At 44.0% G+C, this 14711-nt stretch overlaps 1 protein-coding gene across 3 annotated transcripts in view; it reads left to right on the top strand.

Annotated features, from left to right (window-relative positions):
* The window catches only part of LOC122539835 (collagen alpha-1(XV) chain-like), a 122460-nt gene that overhangs the window by 85098 nt on the left and 22651 nt on the right, over positions 1-14711 (top strand). For all 3 annotated transcript variants that reach the window (XM_043674933.1, XM_043674932.1, XM_043674934.1), the window contains exons 16-21: positions 497-598; positions 2302-2346; positions 5463-5531; positions 8764-8853; positions 8938-8979; positions 10569-10593. In XM_043674933.1, the coding sequence (XP_043530868.1) occupies positions 497-598; positions 2302-2346; positions 5463-5531; positions 8764-8853; positions 8938-8979; positions 10569-10593 (373 nt within the window). The remainder of the gene's footprint in view (positions 1-496; positions 599-2301; positions 2347-5462; positions 5532-8763; positions 8854-8937; positions 8980-10568; positions 10594-14711) is intronic.

Genomic DNA, 14711 nt, shown 5'->3' on the forward strand with positions numbered 1-14711 from the left:
AATTTTGGATTATCCAAACAAAATTTCAAGGGCCCGTAAAAATGGCATTAGGCAACTCAGCATTAAGTTATCAGTTAAAAGGCATTATGGCGGATAGCCATCAGTCCTAAATTGCTGTTTGTATACGATCAGATCAGTTATCCGAGCAATCGATTATCCGCACAAAATACCCCCCGCCTGCCTTGTTCAGATAATCAAGGTTGTCCTGTAGTTCACTCACGTGCTTTGGAGAAGGAACTTGATGTTCCTTATCTGATTTGGCCTAAATGTGATTTCTGGTGTACTGTAATACAGTTCACTACAGTATTAACTGCCTTCTGAAATGGCTGAGCAAAGTGCTTCCTTTATGAGCGATTAGGAACAGTTAATAAAATGCTGCTCTTGCCAGTCAGACTGACCTCTCATCAAACAACGAACTCTAAAGATATTCTTCCATCTCTTGTATGAAGTAAATGTGTTTCTTTTTTTTCTGTTCTCTTCATGCTCCATGTGACAGGGTGTCTGTGACCAGGAATGTGTCTGTCTGCCAGGGCCCCAGGGCCCCCCAGGACCCCCAGGACCAGCCAGCTCCCAATTGTTTGACATTTCGTCCGATCAGGTAAATGAATGCTGACACAGCTCAGGAACCAGCATTTCTGTCGCGTTCCAGGCTTGGTTCAAAGTCTGTTGGATTGATAGGTTTTTCTCTTAGTAAACACTTACATGAAACAAATTTAAGTTTGAAAGTTTAAGTAAAGTACGCTTTGGAGGAAGACAGTCACTGGTGTAGCAATCCAGAGGTCTCAGCTAAAGTTCTGGGAACAGAGGTTTGAATCCCATCTTGGCAGAGTGGAGATTAATTCAGTTCCTATGATGTGGAATTGAAAACTAGTCTCTGTGACGACGGTCATGAAATTATCATCAATTGTTTTAAAAGCCTGGTTCACTTTAGGGGGAGAAAGCTACCATTCATAACCAGCCAGGCCTACATGTGACTCCAGACTTATAATAATGCAGTTGATGCCCTCTGAAATGGCCCAGTAAGCCACTCAGTTTAAGGGCAGGTGGACCACCCAGTTACATCTTCATCGCGGGAAAGAATAAATGAAAAGTTTAAGCAACGTAGGCAGCGGGAGGGTCAGTGCGGAGCTGTCTATGATTAGCCAGACTCACTAAGAGAGGCTGCAGTGGGGAAACGCTGCAGTTGTGCACTCAAAAATGTTCTTGTGAATTGGGGCACTAAGGTGCAGACCTGAGCTAAGAGTTTAGTTAGTTTAACTTTGTCTCTCGCTTATGAATTGCTTTTAGTGAGAGTGAAATGGAGGGTGTCAAATTCGTGGCCTTAACCCCCTCCACCTTGGTTTGCACATTGAGAAATAAACTCAAGTGAGATGCAGTCTTTTTTTATTCCATCAAAAAGGTTCGAAAAGGATTCCTGAGGTATCATTAACCCAGAAATGTTGGTAAATATATCTAGCTTTCGGAGCGCTGCTCCTTCATCAGGTGGTTGTGGAGAATAACATTGTAAGATACAGAATTTATAGCAATCAATTTATAGCTTTTTTGCTATAAATTCTGTCTCTTACCATCTTATTCTCCACAATCACCTGATGAAGGAGCGGTGCTCCGAAAGTTAGTGCTTCTAAATAAACCTGTTGGACTATAATCTGGTCATAGAGTCATAGAGATGTACAGCATGGAAACAGACCCTTCGGTCCAACTTATCCATGCCGACGAGATATCCTAACCCAATCTAGTCCCACCTGCCAGCACCCGGTCCATATCCCTCCAAACCCTTCCTATTCATATACCCATTCAGCTGCCCTTTAAATGTTGCAATTGAACTAGCCTCCACCACTTTCTCTGGCAGCTCATTCCATACACATACCACGCTCTGCGTGAAAAAGTTGCCCTCTTCGGTCTCTTTTATATCTTTCCCCTCTCACCATAACCCTATGCCTTCCAGTTCTGGACTCCACCCACCCCAGGGAAAAGACTTTATCTATTTATCCTATCCATGCCCCTCATGATTCTATAAGGTCACCCCTTAGTCTTCGACGCTTCAGGGAAAACAGCCCCAGTCTATTCAATCTCTCCCTGTAGCTCAAATTCTGCGTTGTGTGATTTTTAACTTTGAGCACCCCAGTCCAACATCGGCATCTCCAAATCGCAAATAAATCAGCAGTCAATCACTGGGTGCAGAACAGGCATTAATGTACTCATGGGTCAGACCTGTTAGAATACTAAGTTGTCTCATTAGATGATTTAAATCAGTTTGGAAAATATTGACAGTGATTCTTTCTCTTTTTGGTTTTGTTGCAGATGTTGGAGCAACTGAGGGGAGAGCTAGGCCCACCTGGAAGACCAGTGAGTGATCCACTACCCATCCAGTTAACTTCTCCTGTATTCACCTCAAATCCTTAGCTAATATGTTCCTGAAAATTAGAAGTGCCTGTTTGGTTTGCTGGTATACAGGTGACAAAGGATGGAATATAGAATTACACCAGATGGACAGCACAGAAACAGGCCCAACCGGTCTGTGCCAGTTCTGTTGTTCCATTCAAGCTTCTTCCCAATTACCTCATCAAACATTATTCCCATATTCCTCAATATCCTCCACCATTGTATCCTTGTCTAGTTTCCCTTTAACCACATGTTAAATATTCATTTCGCTTCCCTCGTCCTTACCATTCACTCAGTAAAGAAATTTCTTCAGGTTTCTTTCATTGAGGAGAGGTCGCAGAGGACTGGAAAATAGCCAGGGATAGGTTTTATTCACATTTGGAAAACTATGGATTTATTAGTAATAAGCAACATGGCTTTGTGAAGGGAAGGTCATGTCTCACAATTGAGGAAGTGACACAGATGACTGATGAGGGCAGAGCAGTAGATGTTGTCTGTATGGGCTTTAGCAAGGCCTTTGACAAGGTTCCTCATGGCAGGCTGATACAAAAAAGGGTGTAGTCACATGGGATCTGAAGTGAGTTGGTAAGATGGGTACAGAATTGGCTTAGCATAGAAGACAGAGAGTAGCAGTGGAAGGGTATTTTTCAGATTGGAGATCTGTGACCCCAGTGGTGTTCCATAGGGACCAGTGCTGGGACCCCTGTTGTTTGTAATATATATAAATGATTTGGAGGAGACTGTAGGTGGCCTGAATAGTAAGTTTGTAGATGCCAGAAAGATTGGGTGAGCTGCAGATAGTGAAGAGGATTGCCAGAGGATACAACAGGATATAGATTGGCTGGAGACTTGGCAGGGAAATGGCAGATGGAGTTTAATCCAGACAAATGCATTTTGGGAAACCTAATGCAGGGGAGAAGAATACAGTAAATGGCAGAATCCTTAGTAGTATCAATATAGAGAAGAACTTCGATTATCCGGCATTCGATTATCTGAATTTCAGATTATCCGCACAAGATGGCAAGGTCCTAATGCTTGGCTGAAACTTTATTGCTGGAACAGCACAGCAGGTCAGGCAGCATCTAGGGAACCTAAACTGTGTTATCCGGCATTTGATTATCCGAACATTCGATTATCCGAACATTCAGTTATCCAAAAATAATACTCTTCTCCCATGTTGTTCGGATAATCAAGGTTCCTCTGTCCAGAGGGATCGAGGCATTCAGGTCCAAAGTTCCCTGAAAGTGGCCACACAAGTGGAGAACTTGGTCAAGATGGCATCTGGCACACCTGCCTTCAGTGCTTTGGGGAATGAAAAATTGGCAGCCATATAGAACTTTAATTCAGCCACATTTGGAATATTGTGTACAGTTCTGGTCACCACACTACGAGAAAAATATGGAGGCTTTGGAGAGGGTACAGAAATGGTTTACCAGGACGTTACCTGGTCTGGAAGCTTTTACCATGAGGAGAGATTGGACAAACTTGGTTTATTTTCACTTGACTGTTGAAGGATAAGGAGTGACCTGATAGAAGCTTACAAAATGATGAGAGGTGTGGATAGAATGGGTGATCAGAGTCTTTTTCCTAGGATAGAAATGTCACTTACTGGGGGATGTGAGTTTAAGGTAAAAGGTGATAAGTGTAAAAGAGATGTGAGAGACAGGTTTTTTACACAGAGGATGGTAAGTACCTGGAATATACTGCCAGAGGAGGTGGTGGAGGTGGGTACAATAGCAATATTTAAGAGGCACCAAGACAGATAAATGATAGGGAGGGAATACAGGGATACAGACCATGTAAAGGCAATAGGGTTTTAGGTTAGAAAGACATCATGTATTGGTGTAGTTTTGTTGGGCCAAAGGACCTTTTCCTATGCTGTATTGTTCTTTGGTTTAAACCATTAGATTTCTTAGTGACTATCTGTTATCTTCCTTTATGTAAGCTACTCTCCAAAAGAGCAAAGCGGTCATGTAATGGTATTGTCTCTGTACCCCAGAGCCCCAGATTAAAATTTTAAGGCCACAGGTTCAAATCTCATCAGGGCAGATGGTGAAATTTGAATCCAATTCAAAATCCTGAGATTGGAAAGCTGGCATAATGGTTCCCATTGTTGTACAGAGCAGTCTGATTCAATCAAGTGCTTTAGGAAAGGAATCTGCTGTCCATAACTGGTCCAGGTCCACAGCAAATGTGATTGACCCTTGACTGCCCTTTGAAGTAACCAAGCAAGCCATATAGTTGTATCAAAACTTAATGTAAGGAATGGAACCAGACAGGGCACTCAGTCTCAACTTACCCCCCTCTCCCCCCAACCCCCAGAAACAGCAATGGTAAACCTGACCTTGGAAAGGTCTCTTCACAAATCATACAGTCATACAGTCATAGAGGTGTACAGCTCAGAAATATACCCTTCAGTCCAAATCGTCCATGCCAACCAGATATCCTAAATTAATCTAGTCCCATTGGCCCATATCCCTCTAAGCCCTTCCTAGTCATATACCCATCCAGATGCCTTTTAAATGTTGTAATTGTACCAGCCTCCACCACTTCCTCTGGCAGCTCATTCCATACATGCACCACCCTCTGTATGAAAAAGCTGTCCCTTAGGTCTCTTTTGTATAATTCCCCCCTCACCTTCAACTTACACCCTCTAGTTTTCGACTTCCCCTAGCCTGGGGAAAAGACCTTGGCTATTCACCCAATCCATGCCCCCCTCAGCCTCCGACGCTCCAGGGAAAACAGCTCCAGCCTATTTCAGCTTCTCCCCATAACTCAAACCCTCCAACCCTGACAACATCCTTGTAAATCTTTTCTGCACCCTTTCAAGCTTCACAACATCCTTCCTATAGGAGGGAGACCAGAATTGAATGTCTCAGAACATTAACCTGGGCTTTTGGATGATTAGTCTAGTTGTCCCACTCACTGCCCCAGGGTAGGAAGACCTGGTGCCTGTCTCTCTTTCTACAGACGCTGCCTGCCATGCTAAGCATTTTCACAATTTACTGCCTTTAGTCCAGGTTTCCGCAATATTTTGCTCTTTGGGGTTTTTCTTGACCGTTCCCTCTTTGTGCTCACAGGGGCGTCCTGGACTGAAAGGAGAGAAGGGAGAGCCGGGTGTTTCAGGAGAACATGGAGCAGTACCGTGTGTGAGTCGATATGCCACACCCTTGACACTGAGTTGATGTGCAATAAAGCTCAGGGAAGTTGGTGATGACAAAAGATCACTTTAGAACCTAATGCTGGCTTCACCTGTGATTCAGATATCAGCACCAGGCTCGGTGGCCCAGAAAGTTTCAATTTCAATCCCCTTTGTCAATTGTCAAAGCGAATTGATCTTAGCATGGAAAACAATCAATGAATCATTGCTGGCTAAGGCATGTTGGAATTAGGAAAAGTCAGTCAATATTCTCCAGTCTCTCTGTGTTGTGAATTTCGAGACAAGTGTTTGAGGCATCAGCAGTTCATGCAGAAGTATTATATCGTTTGTTTATTAGAGTCATGCTGCACGGAAACAGAGCCTTCAGCCCAATTCATTTATGCTGACTAGTTTCCCAAACCGAACTAGTCTCATTTGCCTGCGTTTGGCCCATTAATTTATTTATTGTTATGTGTATCTTGTTATAAAGTACGGTGGAAAGTGTTGTACAGTGTTGCCACTCTGCGGCACCATCTTAAAACACAGAAAAATGAACCAAAACACAGAAAATAAAGAAAAAAAAATGAAGGAATAAAGAAATTCTCTAACCTTACAGTCCATCTTGTTAAGTGCTCCATCATGGGCCATAGGCCTGGTGGTCAGGCACGCGTCCCTCTGCCACATCAACACAGCTGGAACGAAGGTCACCCATTCTCCGGCGCCATCTTGCCTCCACCAATGTAACCGGTGCCATCTTGGTTATACATTTGATTACAAAATCAAACTTAGAGAGAAACAGCAGAAATTACAGAAACAGAGCCAAAAGGAATCAGGAACCCTCTAACCCTAAACACGTTGCTGCTACACCCCGTACCTCACTCACTGTGATGTGAGAGCTGGCATTTTACACAGAGACGATGGTTTCATCCAGCAACTGGAAAATTGGAGTCTACCCCTTCTCCAAATGCCACGGAAACCCCAGATGAATTTTGAGTTCATCAAGCAGCTCTTGACCACCATTGTTACCTGTGCCCGAAACGTCGAATCTCCTGTTCCCTGGATGCTGCCTGACATTTTGAGTTCATCAAGCAGCTCTTGACCACCATTGTTACCTCCCCTTCCCGTGGAAGCAGGATATTCTCCAACTTTCCCATCCCCCATCCGCCACCCAGGGAGCTGCCAGCTAATCAGAGAGCAGCAGCATTTCTAGCCCAGTGGCGCCACCTCAGGTGGTGGCCACTCCTGGGACTGCAGTTCCTGGGACTCCAGTGTTCATCAAGGAATCCCCAAGTGCAAGGAGATTGGGGATCACTGAGACCAATCGGGCAGATCCTGCCGAGCGAGGTGGGGGGGGTGGTTTCGAACCTGAGGGAAAAGGAAGGGGTCATCTGACAAAGATTGCACTTGACACTGTGGGGGCCCACTATGAGGCATGGCTACCCGACTGGCAAGACAATCCTGTACCCCTCAACCCTGAGCCCATGGGGAGTCGAAAAGGAAAACCTGGCTGTCTCCTTACATGGCTAAGTGCCCGCACACAAATAGGGTGGCATAGTAGCTCAGTGGTTAGCACTGCCGCCTCACAGCACTAGGAACCCAGGTTCGATTCCCGTCTCGGGTGATTGTCTGTGTGGAATTTGCACATTCTCCCCAGGTCTGCGTGGACTTCCTCTGGCTGCTCTGGATTCCTTCCACAGTGGTGAGGTGAGGTGAATTGACCATGCTAAATTGCCCATAGTGTTCAGGGATGTGTTAGTTATGTGCATTAGTCTGGGGTAAATGTAGTGTCATAGGGTAGGGGAATAGGTTTAGGGTGGGATACTCTTTGGAGGGTTGGTGTGGACTTGTTGGGCGGAAGGGTCTGTTTCCACACTGGGGGGGATTCTATTCTATTCTAAATACCAGTAGCGTAGTAACCCCTTATCATTTTGTACCACGCTGCCTCCCAGCATTCCCCTGGGACTCCATAAAATGCCAGCCAATAACTGTATCATCTTTAACAGGGTCTAATATGAGGACCACACCACCACAGACGAATTACATTGTGTTTTATTTGCTCAATGCACATTAGAGAGTGTGCGCATTAATGGGCATTGAATAGTTGGGATTGGGGATGGTAAGCAATGATGACTTCTATAGTAGAATAGCCTTCACATACAGTGTGATGCTGGGGGCTCAGTAAGCTCCATCACCAGAGATAGGCTCAGAACTCCCATCCTGCTGTCTGTAAGATCTCTGAATGAAGCCCAAAACTCCTGAGGGAAGTGGACACAGGGGATAGGCAAAAACTGTTCCCATTGTTGGCAGGATCGAAAACCCGGAGGGCACAAACTTAAGGTAATTGGGAGAGGAAGCAGTGGAGACAGGAGGAGAAACATTTTCACACAGCAAGTGGAATGTGCTTCCTGAAAATATGGTGGAGACAATTTCCATTGAATTGTGAAAAAGGGAATTGGATTATTATCTAAAACTATGCTGTGATTCTGTGAAATCGATACTTGGGCAAGATGTCAATTAGTGCCAGTGGAAACAAACTTTAACAAAAACCATTGTTAGTGGGAAAAAATATGGAATTTTTTTTAAAAACCCATACACTACCAGAATATTACTTCATCCCAATCTGCTGGGATGGAAATCTCTCGATAAAAATCTTCTCACAATCACTGATATTGTGTTACCTTTTGGAATATATATGTGTTCATTGAGACAAATACCAGTGTCAAGGACAGAGTTGACAACTCAACAGATCTCTGGAAGACCAGAGAGTAGAGCAGAGCTTACTGCACATGATGTTCAATAATCTAATGTCTCTGTGTTTGATTAGGAGAGTCTGGAAACTAATCTATACTCACTGTGCTTGATTGGTGAAGTGTGGATGCTGACTCAGAGCTAAAGGAAACAGACACCACAGAATATTCTAGAAGCTTGGATAAGCGTGATGCGGATGTTTTGTGATTGCAGAAATATTTAAAAGCACTGGTTGCGAAATCTGTCACACATTTAGAAACTAAATTTAATCACTACATCACTCTATGAGTAAATCAGTCACGTAAAATATAATTGAGGCAAAATATCAGAATGATGTTGATTGAAGCTCTATATGCATCTCATTTATACCAGATCTAAGCTGGAAGTGTTATCAAAACATGAGGAAGGCAAAAGTGATCCACTCTCAAGCATTTTGATGATTTCAAGCTTATGTTCTTTTTGCCTAAAATATCCCTTTTATTCTTCCATTTTAGGGACTCCCAGGTACTCCAGGTGTTCCTGGTATTCCAGGACCTCCAGGACCACCAGGATCTCCAGGAATTCCAGGATTGTTTTACTATAATGTAGGCCCATTCAGTAACTGAATCATTTTCATTCAGCATTGTCTTTCTGTTTAACTAAGGCCTACTACTTTATTGTGTTTGCAGAGAATTTTCCCTGTTCCTCCGAGACCTCACTGCAAAATACCTGCAAGTATTTCTTTTTAATTGGCATGGTGTAAGGTGTCATTTACTTCAGAATGATATATTTCATAGTGAGTGCAAAGGACGAAGGGTTTTCAATGCACTTGGTAGGGTGGGGGCGGGGGATGGGGGGGAAGGGGTGGCATTGCAATTTTCCCTGTCTCTCTATTTGATTGGCGTAGTAGGTCAAAGAAACCAGAGACTGTCCAGAAATACAGGAATGGGTGTGGGCTAGTTTCATCTCATCAGTGGCAGCACCACTATTTTGAGAGGTGTGGGAAGAGGGAGTTCAGGGCTAGGAAATGCCATTGGCCAAACCAATTAATGCTCATCAAGAGCCCTGTTCAATGTAGCTAATTCAGACCGACTGGAATGTACTTGTCAACCTTCAGTTTCCCAATACGATGGGCGGCACAGTGGCTCTGTGGTTAGTACTGCTGCCTCACAGCGCCAGGGACCCAGGTTCGATTCCAGCTTCAGGTCACTGCCGGTGTGGAGTCACATGCTCCTCGTGTCTGTGTGGGTTTCCTCCAGGTGCTCCGGTTTCCTCCTACAGTCCAACAATGTGCAGGTTAGGTGGATTAACCGTGTTTAATTGTTCCATTGTGTGCAGGGAGGTGGATTAATCAGGGTAAATGTAGGATTATAGGGATAGGGTGGGATGCTCCTCAGAGGGTCAGTACAACCTTGATGGGCTCAATGGCCTCATTCTGCACTGTAGGGATTTATAAACTACCTGGAACAACCAATGTTCAAGTCTGAGGTCGGAAGAATTTTCTTTCAACACGGGGTTGTGAATTTTTGGAATCCTCTGCCCGAGAGAACTGAGAACGTTCAGTCATTCACCAAATTTAAGCCAAAGGTTGTTAAATTTTGACCACAAAGGGAATCTTGGGGATAATGTGGGAAGGTGGACTTGAGGTGAAGTCATATCCTGTCCTGCACAAACTGACGATTGCATTTGTTAGTCCTGGGTGTGATTGTGACGTTGATTCTTGATTGATTAAGCCTGAGTGTTGACTCAGAGCTAAAGTAAAGTTGACTCAGATGCCACAGAATGTACTAGAAGCTTGGGTAAACATGTTGAGGGCATTTTATGATTGCAGAGATATTTAAAAGCACTGGTTGCAAAACCTGTCACACACTTAGAAACTAGCGTGATCCCTGCATCACTAGTGTCATAGAGACGTACAGCACGGAAACAGACCCTTCGGTCCAACTCATCCCATCTGACCAGACATCCCAGTGTGACCTAGTCCCATTTGCCCACATTTGGCCCATATCCCTCTGAACCCTTCCTATTCATATACCCATCCTAAAGGGCATGAACAAACCAGGTGTGTTTTTTGCAATAGATAACAATGGTTTCTTGGTCACTGGTATAGGGACTAGCTTTGGATTCCAGATCTTACGAGTGGAATTTAAATTCTATCACATGTCTTGCTAGGATTTGAACCCTATTAACCTGGGAGTGAGTACAGATGGGATGGATTGGGAAGATTTTGGGTGTTAGCTCATTTTCATGCATTGCTGACCATTAGCTTCACAGCTCGCGCTTTTGTCACCTTCAATAATTTGACTTTTTCTTTCGGCAGGTGAATCAAGACATCAGGAGCCCAGGTATCTGCACATGTTGTAGAAATGTAATTGCACTAAAATTGGAAAATATGTGGCACGGTCCCAGTTTTTGCCCCAGGTCGACGGGAGCAGGGGAATCGAGTCTGCCCCATCGACCCGTGCAGCAGATTTTAGGTAGTCACTGAGACGGGTCGGTGCCAAGGTGGGCTGGTTTGAAGACGTGTGTTGCTAGAAAAGCACCGCAGGTCAAGCAGCATTCGAGGAGCAGATGAATCAATGTTTCGGGGTAAGCGCTTCTCGGATGCTGCCTGACCTGCTGGGCTTTTCCAGCAACACACTCGCGACTCTGATCTCCAGCACCTGCAGTCCTCACCTTCTCCTGGTTTGAAGACATGCAGAGATTCTCTGGAATTTGGTCCTGGTAGCTTTAGATCACGGATTCCCAACTATGGCACATGACCCTCAGTGGGGTCACAAGTCGAATGTGAGGCTGGGGAACTCTGAGGCAGCTCTGGTGATTTTGTGAGGAAGACCTGGATTCAACAGTTCCAGGATTGGCTACAAGGCCTCTTTAAACATGCATAATATTATTTACCCGTGGATGAGGACTAATCCACTGAGCTTTGAGGTCCTTTCACTAACACCTACATAGCATACAAAATGTGTGGTGCCTGAGTTTTGTTTCTGTGCCTGTGTCCATGCTGTTTGAATGCTCATACCACTCAACCACCCTCCCCCTACCCTACCTCAAATTCTCACTCTGGCATTGCGCTGTGTGTAGCATTAAAATTGAGCTACACCAGAATTAGGTTGGGAACCATAGTTTTAGATGCTGTTTGCCACTCCAGCCCTTACCCCTCACATCTTCGCACCCTTCCTACATACCCCCATGCTCCTTATAACCCCATGCTAGCTCCATGCCTACTCATGTCCGCACCCACCTCATCATACTTCCCATGTCCTCTCATACCCGTGTCACCTCCATAGCCCATTGTCCAACAGGAAGACCTTAGGAGCTATGTGGAGACTAAAAGCAATGAAGTGCCAACAACCTAATACAACTCTAATGCCGATACACTTGGTAATGGAAAAATAAACTCCCATTCAAAAATCTAATTCAAAGCTTTTAAATCTCTTCAAATTCAGACAGTAATTCTATAATGTGATGGTTGCGTTCTTGTGCAACTCCGCATTATAGAAAATTCACGCTAGAGAAACAGCGCATAAAGTGTTGGTGACATAATCGCCAACACATGTTTTAAAAGTTTGTGCTTTAGAAACAACATCCCCATTATGCGCATTATAGCAGAACAACCTGTGGTTAATCTTTCATAAGAACAAACCTTTCTAATCAGACCCCCACACCAAAGACAGCTAATCCTATTAGCCTCATTTAACCGATAATCAAACTGTGAACTCAGAATGCCCTGCTGAGATAATTGTTGGTTTTGAAACTCAGCAAAGTGTTCATAATGTACAGTGTAATAACAGTCCTGAGGAACTTTTAACAAACACTTCTGCTGAAACTGTACAGTCAATTGTCAATGTAATTTTTTTTAAACTATAACAGGTTACTAGTCCAGTCAAGCTCTGTGCAAGGGAGTTTTGTTTTCAACTCTCAGTGACATTTTAAGACTTTTATTCAAGTTTAATGAGTGGGGGAGTTTAAAGAACTTCAGATCACAACACTTAAACAGATGGTATGTCAGCCCTTTGAGATGAATATTTACTACATCTCACTGACTCGTGACTCGGTCCTCTAGATTACGTATCTTACAACAACCAAAATGGGATTGGTTTGAAATCATGACTCAGTTTAAATATCGCTGCTGAGCAAAGCACCCTCCCCCTTCACCCAGTCCAGCAAAAACATTAATCGGTCACAAATGAGGGAAGGTCTTCAGAATCTGGCTACTGCCTTTCATTTTGAAAGCTCAACAGAGTCTTCCATACTCTGCAAAAAATCTGGCTGGATTTTTAGCTTCTCATAATGGCAATTTGTTACAATTTTAGGAGCCCGTCTTTTGTAGTTAATTAAAACTTTACCTCAGTCGTCTTTCACAAAAGAATTGAAACAAATCCCAGAAAGCAAGTCCTTGGAACAGTTACCAGTTAAAGCTGTAGTTTTCAATCTGTCAGGCTTTTTGTTGCTTCTGCGTTTGTTTCAGTCCTTGTTCAAGAAACTGTGTCCCTGACGAGGCATAATCCTAATCTGTGGCACTTCTCTTGAGCAGCAATCATTAACAAGAAATCTCAGAGGTGGTTTAATGGAAACTTCGGCAATAAAGAATGTTTGCTCATAGAAGAGACATTGGGAACTGTAAAGAATTCATAGAATCCCTGCAGTGTGGAAGCAAACCATTTGGCCCATGGAGTCTATACTGACACTCCAAGGAGCATCCCACCCAGTTCCAATCCCATCCCCATAATCCTGCATTTCCCATGACTAATCCACTTAGCCTGCATATCCCTGGACACTACTGGCAATTTAGCGTGGCCACTTCACCAAACCTGCACATCTTTGGACTGTGGGAGGAAACCAGAGCACCCGGAGGAAACCCACACAGACACGGGGAGAATGTGCAAACTCCACACAGACAGTCGCCCGAGGCTGGAATCGGACCAAGGTCACTGGCGCTATGAGGCAGCAGAGCTAACCACAGAGCCACTTTGCTGCCCCTAAGTGTCAATTCTCATTGCAGACAACAGTTACTTATGCAATTCATAATAATAATAATATTCTAATTAAGAAAACCACTTACAGCCTTAAGGCTGAATTCTGTAAGAAATAGGAACAGAAGGTGGCCATTCAGCCCCTCAAGCTGCTGTCCTGGTCAACAGGAATGTGGCCAATCTGCTCCGGTCCTCAATTCCTCTTTTGTGCTAGCTCAGCACAGTTGTCAATTCCCTGATTTTTAAAAGAAAATCTATCACTTCTTCTAATACTGATAGTGATCTAGCTTCCACAACTCTGCAGCAGAGATTTCCAGACCTCCACTACCCTCTGGGGGGAGAATTTCCTTTGTGTCTCTGTATGAGTGTCCCTGTATTCTGTAATTATATCCTCTAGTTTGAGATTCTGCGACTTGTAGAAACATCTTCTCAACATCCTGCCCAGTCAGATGCACATAAAATCTTGCATGTTTCGATAAGATCACCCCTCATTCTTCCTAACTCTAATGTGTACAGGACTAACCTATTAGTACAGGACTAATCACATCCCTCACCCCAGGAACTTGCCGAGTTAATCTCTTTTGAACTGCCTCCAGTGGCAGTCCAGTGACGCCCCCATGATCCAGAACCCAAGGATCTGGAATTCTCATACAAGATTCAAAAGGGGAAGTCCAGATGATCAGGATCCGGATAGCTTTAATGGTATTAGTTAAAAATCACATAATGCCAGGTTATAGTCCAACAGATTTATTTGGAAGCATTAGCTTTCGGAGTGTTGGTCTTTTGACTGGTCGCTCACCTCATGAAGGGGCGGTGCTCCGAAAGCTGGTGCTTCCAAATAAACCTGTTGGACTATAAACTGGTGTTTTAACTTTTTCCACTCCAGACCGACACCGGCTCCTCCACATTATTGGTATTGGCAATTGGTAGGGAATAACGGTTGAGATGCTTTCTTAAACTTAATTCAAGATTGACCCTGTTATTAAAGACAGAATTACCCATGGTAGCCGAATATTGTGCTATTCATGAATAGTCCTGGCTGACCATTTTTAAAACGCATGTTCATCTTGTGGCAGTGATGAGTCAAGCTCTCCCAGCCACCTTGAGTATGTCTCATGCAACCTGCAGGTTCAATGAATTCCCTAGTCTCAGTAGTTGTCATAACGACCCTTCTTGTTTAACAATTGCCCTTCAGAGTTGGAGATAATAGTTTAGCAAGCCAGTCAGTCACTGGCATGGACACAATGGGCCGAAGGGGCTCTTTTTGTGCTGTAAAACCTCTATGACTTTGATGGTTCTGCATCCATGAATCTGATTAAAGCCTGTAGTGTATAGGATCGAACTGGTCCTCACTGAAATGAGTGCACAGAGGTGGTACTGCCTTTTCAGAGCCAGCTCTCAGAGTGCCAGAATTTCTGACACTGCTTTTTTTTTTGTTTTTTTAATAAACCCCCACACTCCCGCCTAACTGCGGTAGTGCTTATTAT

Source organism: Chiloscyllium plagiosum, chromosome 33 (genome assembly GCF_004010195.1).
Source record: "Chiloscyllium plagiosum isolate BGI_BamShark_2017 chromosome 33, ASM401019v2, whole genome shotgun sequence".
Lineage (NCBI taxonomy): Eukaryota > Metazoa > Chordata > Chondrichthyes > Orectolobiformes > Hemiscylliidae > Chiloscyllium > Chiloscyllium plagiosum.